The 21,423-nt window shown below is 41.5% G+C and overlaps 1 protein-coding gene across 1 annotated transcript in view; it reads right to left on the reverse strand.

Annotated features, from left to right (window-relative positions):
- Positions 1–21,423, reverse strand: part of tmtc2b (transmembrane O-mannosyltransferase targeting cadherins 2b) — an 82,997-nt gene that overhangs the window by 31,023 nt on the left and 30,551 nt on the right. Inside the window, exon 2 of the mRNA XM_085461236.1 lies at positions 13,253–13,829. Coding sequence (XP_085317362.1) covers positions 13,253–13,829 — 577 coding nt within the window. The remainder of the gene's footprint in view (positions 1–13,252; positions 13,830–21,423) is intronic.

Here is a 21,423-nt window from a genome sequence, read left to right on the forward strand (position 1 = left end):
CTGCTGCTGCAGCTGCTGTGCTCTCCCTTTGTTAGACAGACTTTGGGCGTAAAACATGATAGTTAGCAAGTAAAACAAGATACGAGCCTGTCCATTTCCTAACAGTGTGTTATGGATCACCAACAGATGGCTGATGATAAAGCTCAATTAGCGGCTCGCAATTTTCTCTCACATGTGCACCAACTGTTTTATTTTATTATTTATTTAACCCTTTTATTTTATTCTATAGTAAAGAAATATAATAAATGTTTGTTTTTTATGCTCTTTGGCTTTTACGTTTAAAGTTACATCCGTGGCTCATTTTCAAACTCCTCCACAACTACAAATTTTTGGTGACTGTTAAATTACTTAGGGGCAATGTACATTGAAATGTATTGTAAGATATAACAAGTTAGTTGGATCAAGCTGCGGACTTGATCTGAGAAAGACAAGTGCAACTGTGTAGCATGAACAGTAATTTCAATGCAATTCTATTCTATTTATGCAGCGTCAAATCACAACAACAGCCGCCTCAAGGTGCTTTATATTGTAAGGTAGACCCTACAATAATACATACAGAGAAAAACCCAACAATCATATGACCCCCTATGAACAAGCACAAGCACATGAACAACAGTGGGAAGGAAAAACTCCCTTTTAACAGGAAGAAACCTCCAGCAGAACCAGGCTCAGGGAGGGGCGGGGCCATCTGCTGCGACGTCTATTAACACATAGTGAGTGAGAAAGGTGACTGAAGAAGAAATACTCCATGCATCAATTTACCTGTAAAACGGAGACTCTGTTTTATGGCTGCCTGATAATCACTGTAATACTGGTCAGTACTAAGATGATGATTAGTATTATTCAAAACACGTGGAGTACATTGCAGTGAGAGAGATATGTTTGTAATGAAGAAGGAGGTAAGACAAAGTGGGAAGGAGGCCTACAGGAGGGGAATCCCACCACACTACTGATCAAAGACACTGACATGTTAAATGTGAAAATAACATTTTCATTTGTAAGTTCTGTGGTATCACCTGCTGTGGAAAAACCTGGAATTTATATGATGAAAGCAAGCAAATGTGAGCAAGAATATTTCCAACTAATACATGACAAAATATGCCAGTTCACGCTCTCTCGGTCAGCCTTTATGAACCATAATCACTGCAGCAACATGGGATCCATTTCTCTCAAAACCATTAAGTCAACATTCCAGCCTCGCTCACTCTGTTTCTAACTGAGCCGCTTTAAAGGCCCTTACTGTAAAAGGCTAAAACATGTCATGCTTTCATGCTGCAATCAGAGGTCAGACAGAGTCACTCTCTCCCATTTATTCTGTCATCAACTGCAATCAGACATCTATAGATTTGTAATGGCACAGAGAAGGTGAACCTTATTCTGTACAATCAGAGGGAGCAGCTGAGAGGATGAAATCTACACGTAAAGGGAGGAAGGTACTGTTTGTATCCACGAGGAGGATGACAAACTTGCTGAATGAAGAAACAAAATTTCATTTCATTCACTAACTTCTGCCATTTTGCATTTGTGAAGTTTGTGAAGTTTTTCCCAGTTTATTTGCTGGGTCACATCTGAGAAACAAAGAATGAAACGACTCTAAAATCACCTTCTATACTCTGTATACACACTGGAAAAGGCAAAATGGTCAGGCTGCCCAAACAATAAGAACATAATGACAATGGAAAACCAAAGTGGACTCAAAGCCTTAACGTTTCACAGACAATATTTATTGAGTGAAACCACAGAAATGGTTTGAAAAATAAACTGACTGTTCCCGATTTCTGGGCTTTCGTTTCCCATATTTATTTGTACTGCAAGGGCCAACCAGACTATGTGACCGCTACTGCAGATTCGCTGCGACAAGATGCTGATTCAAGCTTGAAGGGGGGGAATTTTTTTGTTGCTGGAGGGAGACGTGTGTGTGCCCCGCGCTGCTTACAGTACAAGTTCGAAACTTTAAAGATAAATGAAAAAAAAGTAAAAATGTTGCCAGTTGTGTCCAGACTAGATTTATTCTGTACATGCTTGGATTCTCTCTCATTACTATGCATTTGGGAGATCAGAGCCATTGTGTTGTTGGGTTTAGAGCGGCAGTAAGCTCCTACGGTGCATGAATGAATGACTCAAAGCCAGAGCAGGGTCCAAATCTAAGCAGATAGACTGTCGGAGGAATGTCACATGCTGGTTGTAGAAATTGCATTCTTCCTTCTGTCAACCACTTTCTGAACCACTCTGTCTGGTGTGTCCTGTTACAGTTGCCCACAGAAATAGTGACAGCATGTCATTTGTTACTGTGAATACTGGCCAGTAATAAGCATGAGAGAAGCCGAGTAAAGTAAAAAAACAAAAAGATGACTTGTTGTGTAATAATGATGAAGAGTTGACACAAAATAAAAAACAATTAAAAATTAATCTGAGCTGAATCATCAGTTTGTTTTGACGGCTGTTTGTGAGTCTCGCTCCTTTCACACATTTCCATTAATCTGACAGTATTCGAATCAGCTTTATGTCTGAATGAGCACCTTGCTCCTGACTGAAACCCTCATATTGCACTGCTACACTCACATATCATCATTTTAAACAAAAGTGCACACCGTTTTCTTAAATGGGAAGGGCACAAAACTACGTCTGTTTAGAATAGAATAGAATAGAATAAACCTTTATTATCCCATAGATGAGAAATGTGGGTGTTATACAGCTCTTATAGCAAGGGGTACATCAAATATAGAATGAAGGAACAAAGTGGTGCTATATACATAAGCAACTGAAATTTGCATATACAGATAACAATGTACAGAAATATGTATATATTTATAAAATATGTATAAATGTATGTATGAGCACACATCAGTGATTGACATTGAACTGGGCATTTTTAGCTTGTTAGGCAAATGTGTAAACCACTGCACTATGGAGCTCTGTTTATATTACTACTACTACAAATGCTTTGTCATAGTTTTCCAGTGTTTTTTAGCCTTTTTTAATGTCGTGTTTTTACAGTGAGTCTTAGGGGAAATTCAATATGTTAGAATTTTTTTTAATTTATTAAATGTAAATGTATTATTTAATTTAAACTATCCTCACTGCCGTGGAGACACTATGGGAGGGTGTGCTTTGCCCATTTTCCTCCTCAGGCACTGTTTCAGATGTTACAGTCAGACCTTCTCCTTCTTTTTAGCAGTGCAGGGTTCATTCTTCTCTCAGCACTGTCTGCACTCTACCCAAAGGTGAAACTGTTTGCGTTGATTTAGAATAATTTTTATTCACTGACATACCACAGTAAATATGCTCATGTGCACATTTCTTGAACACAACAGTATTTTTGTGTGTGCACTTATTTGTTTCATTGAGTACAAACATTTCTACACATTAGAAAAAGGAAAATCTTGGAGTGAGACTCCTGCTCTCAGTCGGCCACAGAAACACTTCAAAATGCTCTTTGAGAAAAGACAAAAAGCAACGAACAAACAAGCACAAAAAAAGAAAATCGACCCATTTCAAACATGTCGGCACCAACAATAATCTACAGACATCAAAGAGTGCACAACAGACACACACCTCATTGGCCTGAGTACACAAAGACGGCTCCAAAAATCACCGTTCATGTTGCGTTCACTACGATAGTGAACTCTATCACAGTGAAAGACACATTCAGTGAAGGGCAGATTAACTATGACACTCACAAGTAACGACTTTTTTAAGAAGCAGGAGAGCAGGACACCGTTCAAAGGGAAAGACTGGGGTTGTGATGAGTACAGTCACCAGACCTTAACTGAGTGATTCAGCTCATTGTTTCACACAATTCACAGAATGCGTCATCTGGTAAAATCCATGGCGAATCATAAAAGTCACCAAAGAAGCACGCAATTACTTTAATTTGTAGTTTTCAGCAAAGACACTAAATCAAAAATGGCCAAGCAGAGATGGGGATCTAGAGAGTGAATTATTGATCAACATTACAAAGAAAAGGATCAAACAGAAAAGGAAAAAAACCTTTAATATTCAGGCATCCCAGACATCTTTCCGTAGGTCTTCAATAAAATATCTCAGTACAGCTGTATGGTGAGATTACCAATGAGTCGGGGAGTGACAGAAAAATTCACAGATGTGCTGGCACAGAAACCAGGCAGGTCTGACATCTCTTTTGCAATAAAAGGATTTAAGATATTACATATTTTACAGCTAAGTTAACACGTTCTAAAGGTATCTTTAATCCATTGAAGCCTCAATACAAATCACATCGTTGAAGAGGCTTCGTCTCACAATCTGAACCCATGTTTACAACTGATGGATTGTTCAATGTGGCTTGGCTTTACCACTGCAACAATCAATCCAGTGTGTCATTACAGAGAAACTAGAACTGGGTGTGGGCCAGATTCCATCCACACCAAACGGATGACTGAATGTTTAAGGACAAAAAAAACCTGCAACTCAGCAGCTAAACAAGAAGGAACGGGAGATTATTAGAGAGAACAGCCAGAAATGAGGGGCAAACAGCTGAGGAGCAACACTTGGCTGCGTTAGCATGCCCAACAAGCTGCATGTGCTTAATCACAAGTTCAGCACACTGGAAGAAAATTTCCTGGCTCCACATGAAACTCTTTGTTTCAATACTAGCTGAGCATATAATCTGAGAGGAGAACAGCAGCTCTAAACGGACATAATTAGATCAAAAAAGAGAGAAAAGTTTACTGGAGTAGTTTGGGAGTGAAAAGCTGAAACAATCAGTTCTTCAGACTCCACGATGTCATCTTTATGGATGAATTTCACCTATAGTTTTATCTTATAACGTTAGTGCAGATAAAACACTATTAATTTGGTCTTATATGCAGGTGTGTGACTTTTAATGCAACATGACTTTGAGGATGAGGAAAACCCCCAAACCCTAAAAGAAAATATGATTTGCATGGTTTGAAAATGCCCAGAGGGATCCTTCATGACTGACTGATTTGATGAGTTCAACATCACCAGCTTGGTGTATTCCTAAATAGCATCCAGTGATTGAAGGCTCATGGGTAGCGACAGGCCATCCAGCAGAAGTATCTCACACAGACTCTACATCCTAAATTATCTTCAGTAGACCCGGGGTCTTTGTCTTTGTCCCTTGGCTGTTGCATCCATTACCATCGCTCTTCTTTAACACTTCTAACACATTCCAGCCCTCTTCCTTTTTTGCAGATGCACAGTTTCTCATCAGTTCTTGTCCATCTTACTTGGAACGCCCACGCTGATAATCCTAGATTTGGACCTCATGTCATTTGTTTCTCCTGCTTCAGTTTGTGTACAGTGGCAAGCTGCCCAGGTTATGCATGTGAATGATTTTATTTATGGCAGCAGTTTAAAGTTTCCTGGATATCTGATTACACTTGTTTTGATTAGACTTCCTAAAAGCTGTATTTACTGTACTAAGAATACAAACAACTCACTTGAGAAAATTTCCCAGGAGTACTGTAAACCTGCCACACCACTCTGAGCCATTCCACATTTTATATTTTGACTGTGATTTGATTGTTTTGCATAACCATACCTCACAAAACCTCTGAAAACAAAGCGCTTTTGTAAACAACTATATTATATGTAAAACTGAGGGGTGTAATTTTTGGTGACCATTTTCAATTTCCCTAATTAAATTAAACGACACTGAGTCAAGCGTTTCAAAGAGAGGCAAAAACAAGAATATACATGAGATGACAGGGCTGCGCTAGTCCATTTACATCGGCACGTTAGCTGGAAGTCTAGACGAAATGTAATTCTGACTGACTCATTTTATATGCCAGTTGATTTGCTGAGACCATAAAAGGATCCTTAAATAGGAGCCACGGATAAAAACTGAAACTATAGTTTGCAAAACTTTAAAGTCTCAGTCAGCCTTACTGTACTGTATCTAAAGAAGGAGCCAGCTCACTTTAAATGCTGACTAAACATTAAAAACAAACAAACAAATACACTGAAGTTAATTACATCACTGCGACTCCCTGTAATACGTCTGGCTGAATAAATTATTCCTTGTGAAAGCTTAATGATTTTGGGGAAACAGAAGGAACAGTAAATCCATACACATCTCCATCAAGACTGAAGGATAGAGTAGGACACTGGTGCTGTGGGACGTTCCTTTTTAGAGCCGAGGTCTTACATAACAACCGCTATCGATTCGGAGACGTGCCGGCTACAAAAAGAACAAATGGCTTTCAGCAAGAAGCGAGGAAAGGGACAGTGTGAAATATTTCAAGCCCCATGCACTGTTTCACATCTGTTTTTATACCAGCATGAATCTTTTGCTTTTTTGTTTTTGTCAGCATAGTCAGGGCCACGATATTGGCTGTCGCTGGCAACGAGCCTGTCAGGTTCACTTATGTTTAATGATCGGTACGCTGAGCCAAAGCCAGCCAAAGTCAGGTTCCATCACTGTGGTAGCACTTGCACTGTTTTAGCCTGAAGTGAAAGATATTCAAGGGCTGAAAGCCCGCCTCAGTAGTACGTGTGTGGAATTTATCTCATATTGCACTGCTAGCATGTGAGCTGTTTTTTGGCGTTAGACGAGGTATCAGCAAACACTTCCAGCATTTTTTTTTAAAATAAGAATTCTGACTTTTGATTAAATGTGTTGGCATCACTGAGTTGGATGAGAACATCTATGAGAATGTTAACAAAACCAAAATGAAATTTCAGCAAGTGGTTAACTTGGAATAAGATGTCAAGGTTCAAGTCAAAGCTAACACAGTTAGCCCTTCTAAAGCTCAGCTGGTAACATTTTGTTTGTTTTTAATTTTCTTACTGTTTGAGATCAAATGATGTTTTTCCCAATGTATTACTCTCTCCTGGTTAACATTTAAGCTAACCATTTCTTTATTTTAGTCCTTATGCTGAGCTAAGCTAATATAATTGCAGGTGTATAATAACAACAACAATCTTATAAAAGCAGTTCATGTCTTTAATTAAATACTATTTCCCCCAAATGTCCAACTAACATCATAAATTATGCAGCCTAAGCACTAATCCTGGTTTTCTATGAATGTGTTTACATTATCTATGCTTCCGATTAACCGTCTCCCAATCAAGACCAGAAGTGGGGATGTATTTCCCCACGTGAGAAGCAGGTGGGTGAGGGCAGGGGGCACTAGCTGAGCCCACCAGGCTCCATCTATCACACTGTGACAGGAGCCATTAGAGCATGGAGGAGCATCTGTGGAGCCCCAGGTAAAATGTGTGGGGTGGGCTGTGTTTCTAATGCACAGCAAGGGTATGTATGGATGTCACATTTGTATACAGGCTCTATAAGTTTCATACACAAACTGGCATGTAGACACGCACTACACGTGTACATGCTGTATGTGTGCACGGACCTCACATCTCCCACATGCGCCTCCAGTCTCATGAGGTCAAGCCTCGCTGAACCCACCACCTGCACAACACCTGAGCACTCAGTCCAAGAAAACTTTCACCCTTCAGACATGTTCCATCCATGCACACACGCCTTATGCTTGTGCACTTACCATACAAGCGTGAACAGAAAACAAAGAGGTGAGGAAAAAATGATGCTTGTGATTTTGACAATCGCTAAGGGCCAGCTGGGTCTCATCCTAGATTTAGAAATGACTTTCCAGTGGTCTCGTTGTCAGATGTTGAAAGTGACTGCAGAGGACTGTCTCATGTTTCTTTTAAAGATGTAGCTGAACTCTTGTGCACTTGGGAGTTGCTATGGCTTGTGCAATATTGACATGACATCACCAAGACAATTCCTCTTTATCCATTTTACACTCTTAAAGCATCAGATTCCGACACCGTAGCTTCAAAGGATTGCTCTTGACACAGTCGTATCAGTGGTGTCGGGGCCTTAAGAACTCAGGCGCATAAAATGCTCATACAGCATACTTTCAGGAAGGTGAAAAAACATCAAGACTGTGTTTTTGGTTAAATAAGGACATGTTTAATATGGCCATGATTCAAAGAGAAGAAAAATGGGCCCTTAAATAAAAAGAAAGGCATTTCATGAAGGAGAAGTATATGTCCTAACAGGTCCTGTTTTTCTCCACTGTTAGAACTTGCAAACAGGCCAGTTTCACTGTCTTCAATTGTCTAAACATGTATTTTATTGGTGAGCTAACAAAGAAAGAGCACCAGGTCCCAAGAACAAACACTTTATTGCATTATTCTATGGAATAAATTCGTCAGATCACATTAAAAAGCATTCCTTCCTCAGCTAAATTAGGACACTTAATTGCGTTTCAGTATCTCTTATTGAAAATGAGCCTATTAGCTAACACTGTGCAGGAAATAGTCTCATAAAAAGCACGTTTTTCCACATAAACTGTGGTTACACCAAACATGCGCCACTGCCAACTATGCTACATTTGAATGCTATAAACTCATTGCCTTTGGAGTAGCAGGACACATAGCAACACATGGCCATAAAAGCTTTAATCAGGCACAAAGCAACTGGTGTGTATCAACACTGTAAAGGTCAACATGAGTAAACAATTTAATGACGGTTTTTCTTTTTTTTTTTCTAGTATTAGGAGACATCACACGTCTTAGAAAGAACTAATTAGCAGCCAAGGTAGGCACAAGGCAGTAGTGACAGATATTAACACAGTAAGTGTTGGTACAGTCAACAGTAATCGCACACAGGCTAATGACTGCACGGAGGAAAAGTAAGTGGGGGAAGGCGAGATTCTTCAAAGAATAGAATAGAATAGAATAGAATTCAACTTTATTGTCATTGCACAGGTACAGGGCAACGAAATGCAGTTTGCATCCATCCAGAAGTGCTTTAGTGATATAGATATATTACAATATATATTAGCAATAATATAGATATGTGAGTATATTACAGAAATGGGTCTATTATGGTATGTTATAATGTACACGGTATGAAGTATGTCAAACTGTAAGTTCGACATTTTCACAACCGCTTATCCAATGTTACATTCTGGAGGTGAGGGCGATGGGACGAGGGGTACGCCTGCAGATACCATGAATCTGGCATCAACGCTCATGCAACACCTGTTGTTGTTGTTTTTTTATTACCGTCTGCACCTATTGTTTCCCTCTAATCTCTTTCATTGTCTTTCTTTCAGAGCAGCGAGCAATATAAGCAGAAAGAGTCCTACACTTTGATTTCATTCCAAATGCAACATGTGTGAAACATTCAATGTTCACAATGCAAATAAATCAAATTCATGAACAATAATTGAATTTAAACATTAGGTTTTCTCTCTTTACAGATTTTTTTTATGCACATTGCAAAAATATGCTTATCAACCCTTGCAACTTCCAGCTTTAGCAGCAATAGCCTATTTTCTTGTATGAAAGTGGGTAACCAATAGTAATTGTGTGGATGCCTCAAAGGGCATCCACACTATTGAGTTCCTGTTTCTCTTTATTCTTGATCTTCAAGTTGCTTCCGTACGTTTTTCGGCGTTCAAATCTTAAAAAATTCTGCTCTTTCTTGCTATGACTTTTGGTGCTCATAACTTCTATACTTTTTGAGATGTTGAATTTTTTTTGCAATATTTTTTGCCCATTTCTTCCACATTATCAGTGGGGTCACTGATTTTCCTTGTTGGGTTGACCTAGGTTTTAGCTCAGTGAGATGAACAGCCGTCCTCAGACTGGGAGGCCCGGGTTCAAATCCCGCTTATGGCAGCATTTCATTCAGTTAACAGTTAAACTTTTTTAACTCTTTTCAGCAAAATTTTCAGTTTTTTCTGCTGTTTTCAGAAAAAAAACTTTTCTGCAGAAATTCTGCTCATTCACCTCTTCTGCAAAATTTTCAGCCTTTTCACCTCTTATCAGCACAATTCTCAGCAGCTTCTGCTCATTTCAGCACCTCTTCTTTGTGAGAATGAGTTTGGCTCAGTGAGATGAGTAGCTTCCTTGAGACCAGGAGGGCCAGGTTTGAATCCTGCTCACGGCAAAACTTTTCATCACTTTTCAGAAAAAATTTCTCCGTCTTTACCCCTTTCAGTAGAATTTTTGGCTTTTCACCACTTTTCAGCAAAAATTTCTGCTTCTTCACTTGTTTTCAGCAGAATTTTCAGTTCTTCACCGCCATACAATTTTTTGCAACTTTTCATCTTTTTCAGCTATTTTCAGCTGACAGCTTCAGCGTTACGGCATCCACACAGCATTTTCGCAGGAAATGCAAATTTTTCTAGTTGAATTACATATATGCATACCCCCTTTTTCCACATCCAGAGTTTTACAGCAGTTAATATGTCCTGAATTTCATTTTAGTTCCAAACTAAAGTCACTGGAACAGCTTCTATACACAAAGCCTGGGAGAAAGAACTGTTTTATTTGGGGGACAAAAGTACAGGAGGAGACGATCTGTGAACATGCACGATCAGAAAGGAAGTATATTATGAGGCTCAGAGAAAAAGACACTAGTAGCTCTAGTTTTACATATTGCATCATATGCACATAATTCTCATGCACCCAGATCTGTTATGCAAATTTCAACACATTACGAGAAAAAAAAAATCAGTCAAGATAATACCCATGCATTAGCTCCTGCCTCTGATTTGTATGCAGAGAGTCTGCAGTCAAAGTCTCGATGAGATGAGTTATGAACCTACATGGAATTACAGTGACGCCGAGTTTCGACTGCCTGCACTCTTTAAACTGCACACAGAAGCCGCAACGACACAAAGGGAGATTTGCAGCAGATATAAAACTCTAATGTAATTGACTGTGCGCCACAATCAGATAAGCAACACTAAATGTCAAATGACTCCAGCTTGGCGATAAAATATATAGTGCCCATTACGGCGTGTCAGTCATTCACCGAGCCCGCCTCTTTAACCTGAATGAAGAATAGTTCCTTGAAATCAAACGTGGAAAAAGCCAGGACAGGCTGACAGATCCTCTCTCTTGCATTTTATGCCTAGTTTCCCTCTTATCACAGAATATTAATGTGCCACTGTGGGTACTTAGCAGCCAGATTTTCAGCAGCTGATAAATCTCAACCCGCAATTTAAAGCGCAAACTGTATTTATTTTCACTGCGATCGTCATTTGCAACGCTGTATACAATTTAAATTTCATATGGGCGGCTGAAGGCTCAACTCGCCCTGAGGAATAAGTCCCCCTCGCGTACCATTACTCAAAGTGACTGCCTCGCTCCACGGAGACAGAGAGAGACAAATGTACACGGTGCAGTAATGAACTGTTTGCCATTTGGGTAAGCGATTGGGTCACGAGACTCGCATACATACGTACTCACGAGAATACAGTACTGCAGCATTTCATCACAGACGTTCATATAAGAAGGAAACGTCTCGAGTTAACATGATTGAAGTGATGATGACAGGTCTCTGGCTGTTCTTGCTTTTATGTTGTCTGTGGTGTGACTAAATGATATGCTACGATAATGATGGTTGTCAGCTAAAGTTAGGAAAATCAAGCAAACTCACTTCCAAAAAATATGCTTTTTTTTACAGTCTTGCCTCAAAAAAACTTTGTTTTCCCCGTGTGCCTGACAGCCCACAGCTCCTTATTTGTCTCCTCAATGCACAATAACCCACTGCGACCTGACTTCTCTTTGTCTTGCAAAGATCTGTTATTTTTTCATACCAGTTTTAAGCTGTTTTGACTTTGAGTGACTGAGCACCCGTGACACTGCTTTAAAGAAAGGTGATCTGATTGATGCAAACACCACGAGGATACTCGGGCAAAGTTTACTGTTAATAAATTGCATACTTTTAAGTGGCTTTGCAATTCTTGAAAAACAACTGCAAGACAATCTTTGAAGCAAATGACAGATGTGACTTTATTCTGTTATGACAGCTACAGTAGAAATAAACACTTTAGTACTGAGAAAAGCTGACACACCACACCACACCCATTGTAGCAGCATTACACAGGCGTGTCCTCTTTTATAGAGCTGATAAAAAACCTTGTATTTCGATTTTACACGTCTCTGACTGGCTCAGCACCAATAAGACAAAGTAACAGCAATGGGACGGACGGCCTTTATTTGTCATTTCCTGCAAAAACAAAGAAACATGCTGCAGACAAATCTTAACACTTCTCTTTTTAATTTTGCAACCTTGTTTACTTCAAAGAAATACATGACTCTTATTCTATTTTAATATCTGTAAAAAGCTTAAAACATTTTTATGTAAAGCACTTTGGCAACACACCGAGCTACAGAAGGTACGCTGGATGAGCAGCGCAGCAGCAGAGCATATCTGACCCCGGTGATGTTTGCCAATTTAGCTGACCATTATGGCAAACCATGAAAGACATCTATAGGGCCTGCACTGTGCCAGAACTGTAACTATGTTCCAGTGGATTTTGTTTTCCTGCAAAGACAATTGGATCAGCAGGGTTTTTGGACTTTCAATCAAAAGTAGAAAAACTGTCAGCTTTGAGGCATCATCTCCTGCAGCCCTTTTGGCCCCGTTTCCTTTCTGGTCTAGCCATGCCTGACAAGCCATTAGCAGGTCTGTCCGCCTGCCGCAATGGATGGGCAATATTCCAGACAACACCGGGAGTCTGATAAGGCTTAAATCATGAGAGGACAGCTTGGACATGAAGCTAGAGTCCCGCAACCATCATTTTTAGACTATGCTGCACACTAAAAAGGAGAGGCTTCTCATTTTCTTCGTTGCTTTTTATCGTTTCATCTGTCTGTCTTATGTTTTACATACGGCCTTGCTGACCACAGTCCCTCCTTACCACACAGCATTTCCAAAAGAAAGATCCCCTTTCATTGGCTCCTCTGGAACACTTTTGTCACATCTGTGCACATGTCTCATTGAATTTGTGATGATGGGTAGGGATTCAGGGATGTCACAGGAAGTAGACAGCAAATAGTAAATACTTCTGACAGGAGCTGTTGGGGGAAAAGGGCTTCTTAATGGCTGGATGCTTCAAAGGCGACAAGAAAATATAAAATGACCATCGCTTTTTGTTATCTTAGCTGTTTCTCCTGAAAAATATTTTCATTTCCATCTCTTTTTATCGCTACACGTCATCTGAATACACAAACACACACACACACACACACACACAGAAAAATGGAGAAAACCTCCAATGTCCATTGCATAAAAACAGCCCACTTGTGAGAGGATTAGTAATTTGCAATTTAAACATAAGAGGAGCACTGAGTGATCCTTCTGAATCGCTGCACAAAGAGACGATATGGAAGGGGGCAGCCCAGTTCAGATTAAACATGGACTTCACTTTTAAAAGGCTTACCTTGTTTTGCAAACATGAATGGCCAAAAACCTCCAACAGAACAAACAGTTTACCTTGTAAAGGAGCACAATGATCTGTCGCAGTTTGAGCCTGTGGAAAACGCAGACGTCATACAGCGCTGATACAGCCAGAACGGTTACTCCGAGCTCCTTCCAGAGCATGCTGCAGGCGGCGCAACCCAAGCTACCAAGGAACCAGGCCACGAGCCGCCAGGACCCAGCACACCCCCGCAGCCTACAGTGACGTATGTAACACAGCAGGGACAGCAAGAAGAAAAGGGCGGCACCTTCATCGGCTCGGCCGACTACACCTGCCACTGCCTCGGTGTGAATTGGGTGAGAGGCGAAGAGCAAGCCAGCCAGTAGGCTCCACAGTCCTCCTCCGAGCAGCAGGCGAGCGAGTGAGGTAAACAGGCCTGTCACAGCCCCATGGAGGACCACATTAACCAGGTGGTAACCCCAAGGCTCCAGCCCACCCACAGCATGATTAAGGCGGAAGGAGAGGGTACACAGGGGTCGGTAAGACTTATGGCTGCCGCTGTGTGTGAGTAAGGTGCCCCAGAAATCATCGTAGAAGATGTTTGTCCAGGGCGTCTCTGGAAGCAGGTCCTGATTGGTCTTAATTGCACGGCTGTAAAGAGAGAGAGAAAAAATGGTCAGACAAGAACTTCTGATTGCAACAAAACAAGAAAATAGTTATCTACACGGACAGATCAATCAGTATTTGATCTGAATGTTGCGTTGAGTACTACAAAGTCTACTGGTCTCTGACATTCAACAAACGTGTGACAACTGAAGACATTATTTGCTGCTGTGGGTTTCTACAGGCAATGCCTGAACATGTGGTCATGTGGCATTCACACAGAAAATCAAACGGCGAACTTTAAGTACTGGGCATCTTTGCCACCACCACTTTGGGATTTAAGCAAGAGAACCACACCCAAACCCACAAATACAGACATCCGGTGTGTAATTTTCTGAAGTTAAGAAATACGGTAGACTGAGACGACACCAGTTTGATTTCTGCTGCAGAGACCGAAGGAACAGATTTTTAGAAAAATCGAGGTAAGTGTCCATGAGTAAGTACAAATTAAAACATTTAATGTGTAATTTTGGCCTCTGCTGGCAGCCGTGGCCACCAAATAAAAGACCAGTTAGACATCCCCTGACAGGGTTGAAGCTACATGACCTATCCTAATGCTGCTACATTAGCCACAAGCTGTGTGTCAGTGGTTGTGGGCACGGCCGACAGGGGTCAAGTAAGGGGCAAAGGAAGGCACATTTCTCCCTACGGGAGTCCTTACATAGATGTAAACTGATTTCCTATCTCTTCTGTCACACTACAAAGTGTCCGACAGCTCGTCAAACCTCTGCTGCTTTTTATCTGCTGATGATTTATCGACTCTTCAAATCAAACAAAGACATCAAAAAAAGCGTAGCGGTGTAATTGCAAATGTGATAGGTGGTGCATGACAGGTGATAACAAGCCAAGTGCACCCCATTGTAATCTCTCCTCACGGTTAACACACGATTAGTCTGGAGACAGATGGGAGAAGGTGAGACGGAGTGTTCAACACCTCATGACGAGCAGTTTTTTTAAATATATGATTAAAATAAACACAAATTTGAGAAGAATTTATGTATAAAAACCCAGTTGTCTCAAAGGTAATGAACTGCTTCCTCGGCCACTCTGAGACTTTAAGCAGAACACCTTGGCACAAGCCCAGCTCTCAATAGCAGAAAGCTCATGAGAAGTTTGGTGAGGTGCACTTCAGCATTCATCAAATCACAAAATGATCCATCACCCAGTCTCTGTGAAACTGGTGAGCAGAAATAGCTCCACCTATGATGGATCTAAGGAAACTACAGGCTGCAGGATGTTGGAAAGGGCATGGAAATAATCAACAGGGATATAATAGAAATGCCTTGAATGTCAGCAGACAAATGACTGGATTTTTTCCCAATCTTCTCCAGTCACACTGAAGAAGCAGGCTCACGAGTCAGTATCCCAACTCTACACTTCACCCCTCAGATACGCCAGTTCGTTTTCTCTGGCCCATTTGTCAAGCGAGATCTTCATTCCTCTGCAAAATCCTCACATAAGAGGCATTATGGTTCAATTACATCTCAAAGCCATTCTGGATAGAGTGTACTCTTTTTCCATTGCATAGTGCGGTGGAGCCAAAGAGGCCAGATAGAATATATATCGCCTCAAAACCACACCAGATTTTTCTGGCAGCAAAGCACAGACAGAAGCCGATGTGAGGCAGGCAAAGACCCACTGAGCCACCGTGCCAGGGCTCACTTCTGAGATTGTCTCTTTCTTATATGTCACAGAGGCAAGTGAGCACCTAACACACTCAACAAGCAGGGAATCGAGGAATACAGAGAAAGAGGAGGTGTGACATCACAATCCACTTTGCAACAACTACACAAACACGCCCAATAAATGAACACGGTTGGATACGGTCAGTTTCTCCGGTGTATTTCTAATTATAAATCCACTGCTTCTTGTCATCATCATCATCACGAAGCCCCATTGCTGCACCAGCTAAGAGGCCAGCTGGAGAGGAAGGTTCAGTTTCTGTTGTTGGCTGGGCCCATTCCTCGGTAGAGCTGGCAGCAGGAAGGACCTCTCTGTGCACTGCGAGCCTTTTCCAGGCGAGAGCACATTCCTCCTCCAACCGCCAGCCTGTACTCCGACTCCCGAAGGAACAGACGGATCATGTGGCCACTAACAAGAGAAGCCTCAGAAAAACTTTTCTACCTCCCATTACTCTTTCTCAATCATCTGCTTCTGGCTACCATCCTCAGTTCCTCCACAAGTTGTCTGGATCTCATTCACGTGCTTTAATCGGTCACATTTGTTTTCTTGTCAGAATGTGGACTGAAACAGGGTCGTGTCAGAAACTGCGCTTTTATCCCTGTTGAGATTTGTTTTTTATATGAGCAAAGTTTTTGATTATTTACGAAACGGCGTGTTTACTTACACAGCATGAAATATTTAACAAGAAGAAAAAGGCTGTTAAGGCTCGTGAGCCTGGAGTGTGTGTTCTACTACGCATGCTGCGACCAATTGGAATAATTGTGGTGAAACTAGAAACCTGAGAGATGTTAAAAACATTTCCTAAACTCAATATTTTTAGAAAAGTGTAAGGTCACCAAAACAAGAATGTGTGTGTGACCCCGCTGAACTGAGAAAATAAAGACAGCATGGAGTCTGTTTATATCACATGCCTGACTAACTCCTCCTCGTCGCTTTACAAAAATTATCATTTCCATTCTCACACCACTTCTGAAAGCTGCCGGGGCACGGACCGATTCTCGTATACATCAGTCAGTCCTTCTGGTTTGTCAAAGACTCTTTGTTCATGGTTGACTTGGAAAGAAAGAAAAAAAATCCCTACTTTTCTTTGTGTCTACCTGTCTGCGAGAACCTACAAGGCTGAATTTTGTGAGATATGGTCGAGGGGTCACGAGCCAGGGAAAAATCCCATTTTGATGCTGTGTTTTGGAAGCAAAGATTATTATCATGGGTTTGGTTACAAATTACATATTAAAGATGAGTGGACTACCGGCCTTGGAAGAGGTCTGCTATGACCACACAATGCAATTATAAACCCAGAATAAAAGCAGCACATCCATGAGAAATCTCCCCATCTCCTTACTCTCTTAGGCAGATCAAGAGAGAAGAGCTACTGGAACAATTTCATGTATAATAAGAATGCAGAAGGAGCAGGGTGGAGAAAAATATCCACATCTAATGACTGCAGGATTCCACGTAAGGCCATCGAACATTCAAGATTGATTGGCTCTTTATGGTTGAGACTAAGCAGCACATAGGAGACGAGCCTGGATATTAAAAAGGAGATTGAAATCCAAGGACATGTAAAGGGAAAATCCTGATGACAAGTACTCAATGAATTTGAGATGAAGCCATGAGGGAAACACAGCTGTATGACCAAACTAACCCCCCCCCCACCCCCCCTCCTTTTTTAAATCCTCCAAAGCCTGAAGGAAAATGACATAAAAATAGGCAAACCATTCTCCCCACAGAATGCATCCAGGCTGGGCATGTGACCAGAAATAAATTACACAAGAGTAAAGGTTTTTGTAAAGTACCAAGTGCCTCGTATGCCTATGAAGAAAAAATATTCAGCAGCACTCAAGAAGCAAATAGGAAGCATTTCAATAACCAATTTTACAAAGTGGAACACTTGAATTTTACTAGTAAGAGGAATCTTTGTACGAGTCAGGCGTTCTCATCGGATTCTAATTCAATCAGGTGATGAAGATCAGACTAAAGAACTCTCAGCCTGGACGCCGGTACACTGGAGACAAAGTTACCCTTTCAGAATAAAATACTTATTAAGATTTCAGCATGTAAAAAGAAGAGAGTTTGGTGAAGATCTGCCAATTTTATGTCATCGTGGAGATTCGATATCTAAACGAAGCTCACTGGTATTTTCGGTCTCCCCACTCAGACGCAGTGGTAGCCCACTCTCTGTTCCCCAAACGTTCTTTCCAGTTTTCCTTCTCATGAGCACGCTACCCGGTCATTCTCCCACTAGGTTACACTTCGTATATGCATGAGTGCGTTTTCTACTTTTTAATTGACTAGAAGGATAAATAAAGAAATAAATAGAGCTGGTTACGACCCCAGATAAATGGGGACGGTTGCATCTGGAGGGGCATCTGGCGTAAAATCGTTGCCAAATCAAGCATCAACAACAGGGATCTACAATAAATCTATAAACAATATTAACAAGAACGTGTAAGTGTAATTTCAGCTGAGCAAAAACAAGTTATTTGATTTGGCTTGCTTTTACATCCCCACACATTCTGCATCTTAAACCAAATTTCATTATCACTGCAGTTTAAAAGAGCCAGTGACTGATTTCATAGATTATGCATGAAAAAGAGACGACAGTTCAAGAAGACAAACAGAGCCAGTGCCATTGTGGGGTATCTGCTGAAGCCAACACACTGCTGGGGCCCACCATAAAATCCCCATTGTCATGAATGAATAGCTTCTTTCTTCCACTTGACACATGTGATTAGCATGTTTATAACACCATTTCTTAAAACGGCCCGAGTGAACATTACGGATATTTCAGTCTTCTTCATTTTAATGTAATTGATAAGAATTGAAAATTGGAAACAAGTTCAATAAATATTAAAAGAAAATTAAGAGCATTGTCACTCCTTACTGTGGATCCCGTTCAGTCACTTTAATTGATGAGGGTAAGGGTGGATGAGCCGGTGGCTTTGTAGGCAAAGTGGCGGCTAGAGATGAGGGAAATCGTGGTTCCTGCCAATTACGTGGATATAATTTGAGCCTAGCTCTACAGTCTCCTATGTATGTTGAAGAGTTTAATTACTGGTGGTGCACCCAAGTTTATATTGCCCGTTTCCTTTGATCTATATTCTTACTTTCTTCTAATGGACATGCACTCCAGTACTGTGGATAGTTTGCTCTAATCTGCGCTTAAAGTTTAAAAACTATGTTTAATATGCACACACAATAAAAAAATAAAGACAAACTCATTCAAAAGGATCTAAGTGGTCTTCAGAGTGTAGCAAGTAACACTGTGTCCAAATCACCCAGCAGCACTCCTAAGCCTCCCCAGGTCTTCCCCCCGAGCAGTGTATTTGCATTGCTTCACTGGCACAGTCATGGACCCTTACTCCATTTCATGGCACAGTAGACAAGCAAACACTGGGACACTGAGTCTGAAGTGGGCCAGGCTCGTCCAGTGAGCTTGCAGAGAGCTCACTGAATACCCCTGCCTGCTGCCTAGCATCCCTGATCAGCCTTTCAGTGGGGTACAGGATGGCCACAGCAGGGTGTGAGCTGAATACTGATCAGCTCAGCAAACCATCGAACCAACCAGTGAATCACACTTCTATTTGGCCAAAACAGAACTGACAAAATAAGAATCCGGCCAATCTAGTACTGCATCCCAAGGGTGTGCTTACTAACCTGTGCATTTAAAAACAGAAATAAAATTTTCCCCAAATAGCTTCGGTTCAGGGAAAAAATGCATCACAAGGATAAAATATTGTCTTTCCGTTTTAAAGAATGATGTTGGCGATCTTCAAAAGACAACACGGACCCTCAATCACTGTCCAAAGCCACAGAATTCTGAGTAAATCATCTAAATGTCACATTTTCGGGCCAAGTGTAAAGTTGTGTGATGTTTATGGTTTATTCCAGGTGCAAGAGACAATTATGAGGAGCTGCCCGTGCAGAGCTGAGTGATATAAACTCTGATTATTGCATCTAATAAATCTGTCAGCATGTGCAGGGCTGAGAGAGACAGCAAAGAGCTGCTGGGTCACCCCTGTACTCCCCTCTCTCACACACATCCCTCTCTTTCTCAAGCACTAACTCTTCTCTTTTGTGTCGACTGTTCTGTAAGGAACTGCTCGCTTTAGCATGTTAACATGTTTAAAGTGTCAGTGCTAATCTGAAACATTCAATCGCGCGGCGTCTTTTTGGGCTTTTTACCAAATTAAGACAAAATCTGGAAATGTTTCCATTAAGTTTAGTTCCACTGAGTGTTTTAAAATAAATGTCACAGCCCAACAAGACTAAAATTGTTATCCTCAGACTATTCCAACTGCATTTTCCCCCAACGCTGACCCATGTCTAATGCCGTGGTAGTCACACAGGCCCTGCTTGGAGGGGGCCACTTCACAGCACTCTTCCTCACAACAGGGGGCTTTTGTCGTGCTCTGACCTTCTTGGGCACACGGTAATAAATTAGTTTGACTTGTTCCTTCTCTCGTGTTCAGGGTGCATCTTTCACACTGCGAAGCAGCAGAGAACCTACTCTTCCTCAGTTTGCGTATACGACCCCTTCAGCCATTATTGGGCTATTTAGGCATTCTCGCTCGGGTTGGGAGTATGATGAAGCATGGAGCTTTTCATTCCAGCCCACATCAGATGGATGGAACAACCACAGCAAGATGGAAAAATCCTGTGGAAGAGTTCATGTATGCAGAAAAGCAACACATGAGTGCATTTGCTCATCTATCTAGCGTTTTGCCATCATACTTCCCTTTTTACACGAAGGCATTTTACGAGACTCAGCAGCCCCGAAGGTTGAGCATGAATCACGGAGCATCACTGCAGAGACCTCTGTTCAGTGATGTTTATGGCAGGGGAGCTTAATAGCAGGAAGGGCCTTTGAGAATGCCAACAGAGCAGAAAGGAGAAGACATCTTTAGTACCCCTAGCATCTTATATCTTCAGTATTAGAACCAGCTGCGCCTCGTCTCAGATCTCACGGCTATGTCTGTTTAAATATGAAGAAGCTCCTTTAATGCAGCCGTGCTCACAGAGCCCGTCTTCTCTGGGCATAGCGGTTAGTGGCTATTTTCAAGAAGTCTTGCGATCAATCAAATGCGAACAAATATGACAAAGCTGCAGAGGGCGGGGCCTTATATGTAGTAAACATGCTGCAGTCAACAATTTAAATATATAAAGAATCACTGCATTAATGAATGGCAGCATTCAAGGATGCAGCGCTGACTAATTTGATTAGATACTATGACAACAGGCCAGTGTTCTCACACTGCTCTCAACCCAGCCTTTCTTAGTGCTCCCATTTGGACTCCAGTGCTAATTGAATGCACATGTAGCAGATTCACAGAGAGCCCAAATCAACAGCCACGTGATAGTAATGAGGCTGCTGTCGGTGTTAATGTGGAGGGATGGGCCTCCGGTGCTCCGTCAGGACTCAGCACAGATCTGTCTATGACAGACTGGACTGCATTAGTGTTTGCTTCCCTTTAGATAACCAGTGTGAGTGTAAGGCTGTGCACAGTGATGAAGAGTAATCTGTTATTAATTTCAACTGAAACTGGAAACGAAAGATTCGTTTGCTGAAGTTAATACTTTGAAGATCAACAACAGTCTCAGCTTCTGCTTGATAAACGAGGTTTGTCCATGAATATGGAAGATGGGAAAAAATGACTGAAATAAAACGAGGCTCATCTCCGTGGCCTGAAGTTGTCTGTTAATACAAATGGAGCTCACTGTAAATAAGGGGCGATCGTGGCTCAAGAGTTGGGAGTTCGCCTTGTAATCGGAAGGTTGCCGGTTCGAGCCCCGGCTAGGACAGTCTCGGTCGTTGTGTCCTTGGGCGAGACACTTCACCCGTTGCCTACTGGTGGTGGTCAGAGGGCCCGGTGGCGCCAGTGTCCGGCAGCCTCGCCTC

This window comes from Copadichromis virginalis, linkage group LG7, assembly GCF_057382275.1.
Source record: "Copadichromis virginalis isolate Kocher_CV1m ecotype Utaka linkage group LG7, C_Virginalis_male_GT1.1, whole genome shotgun sequence".
Taxonomy (NCBI): Eukaryota; Metazoa; Chordata; class Actinopteri; order Cichliformes; family Cichlidae; genus Copadichromis; species Copadichromis virginalis.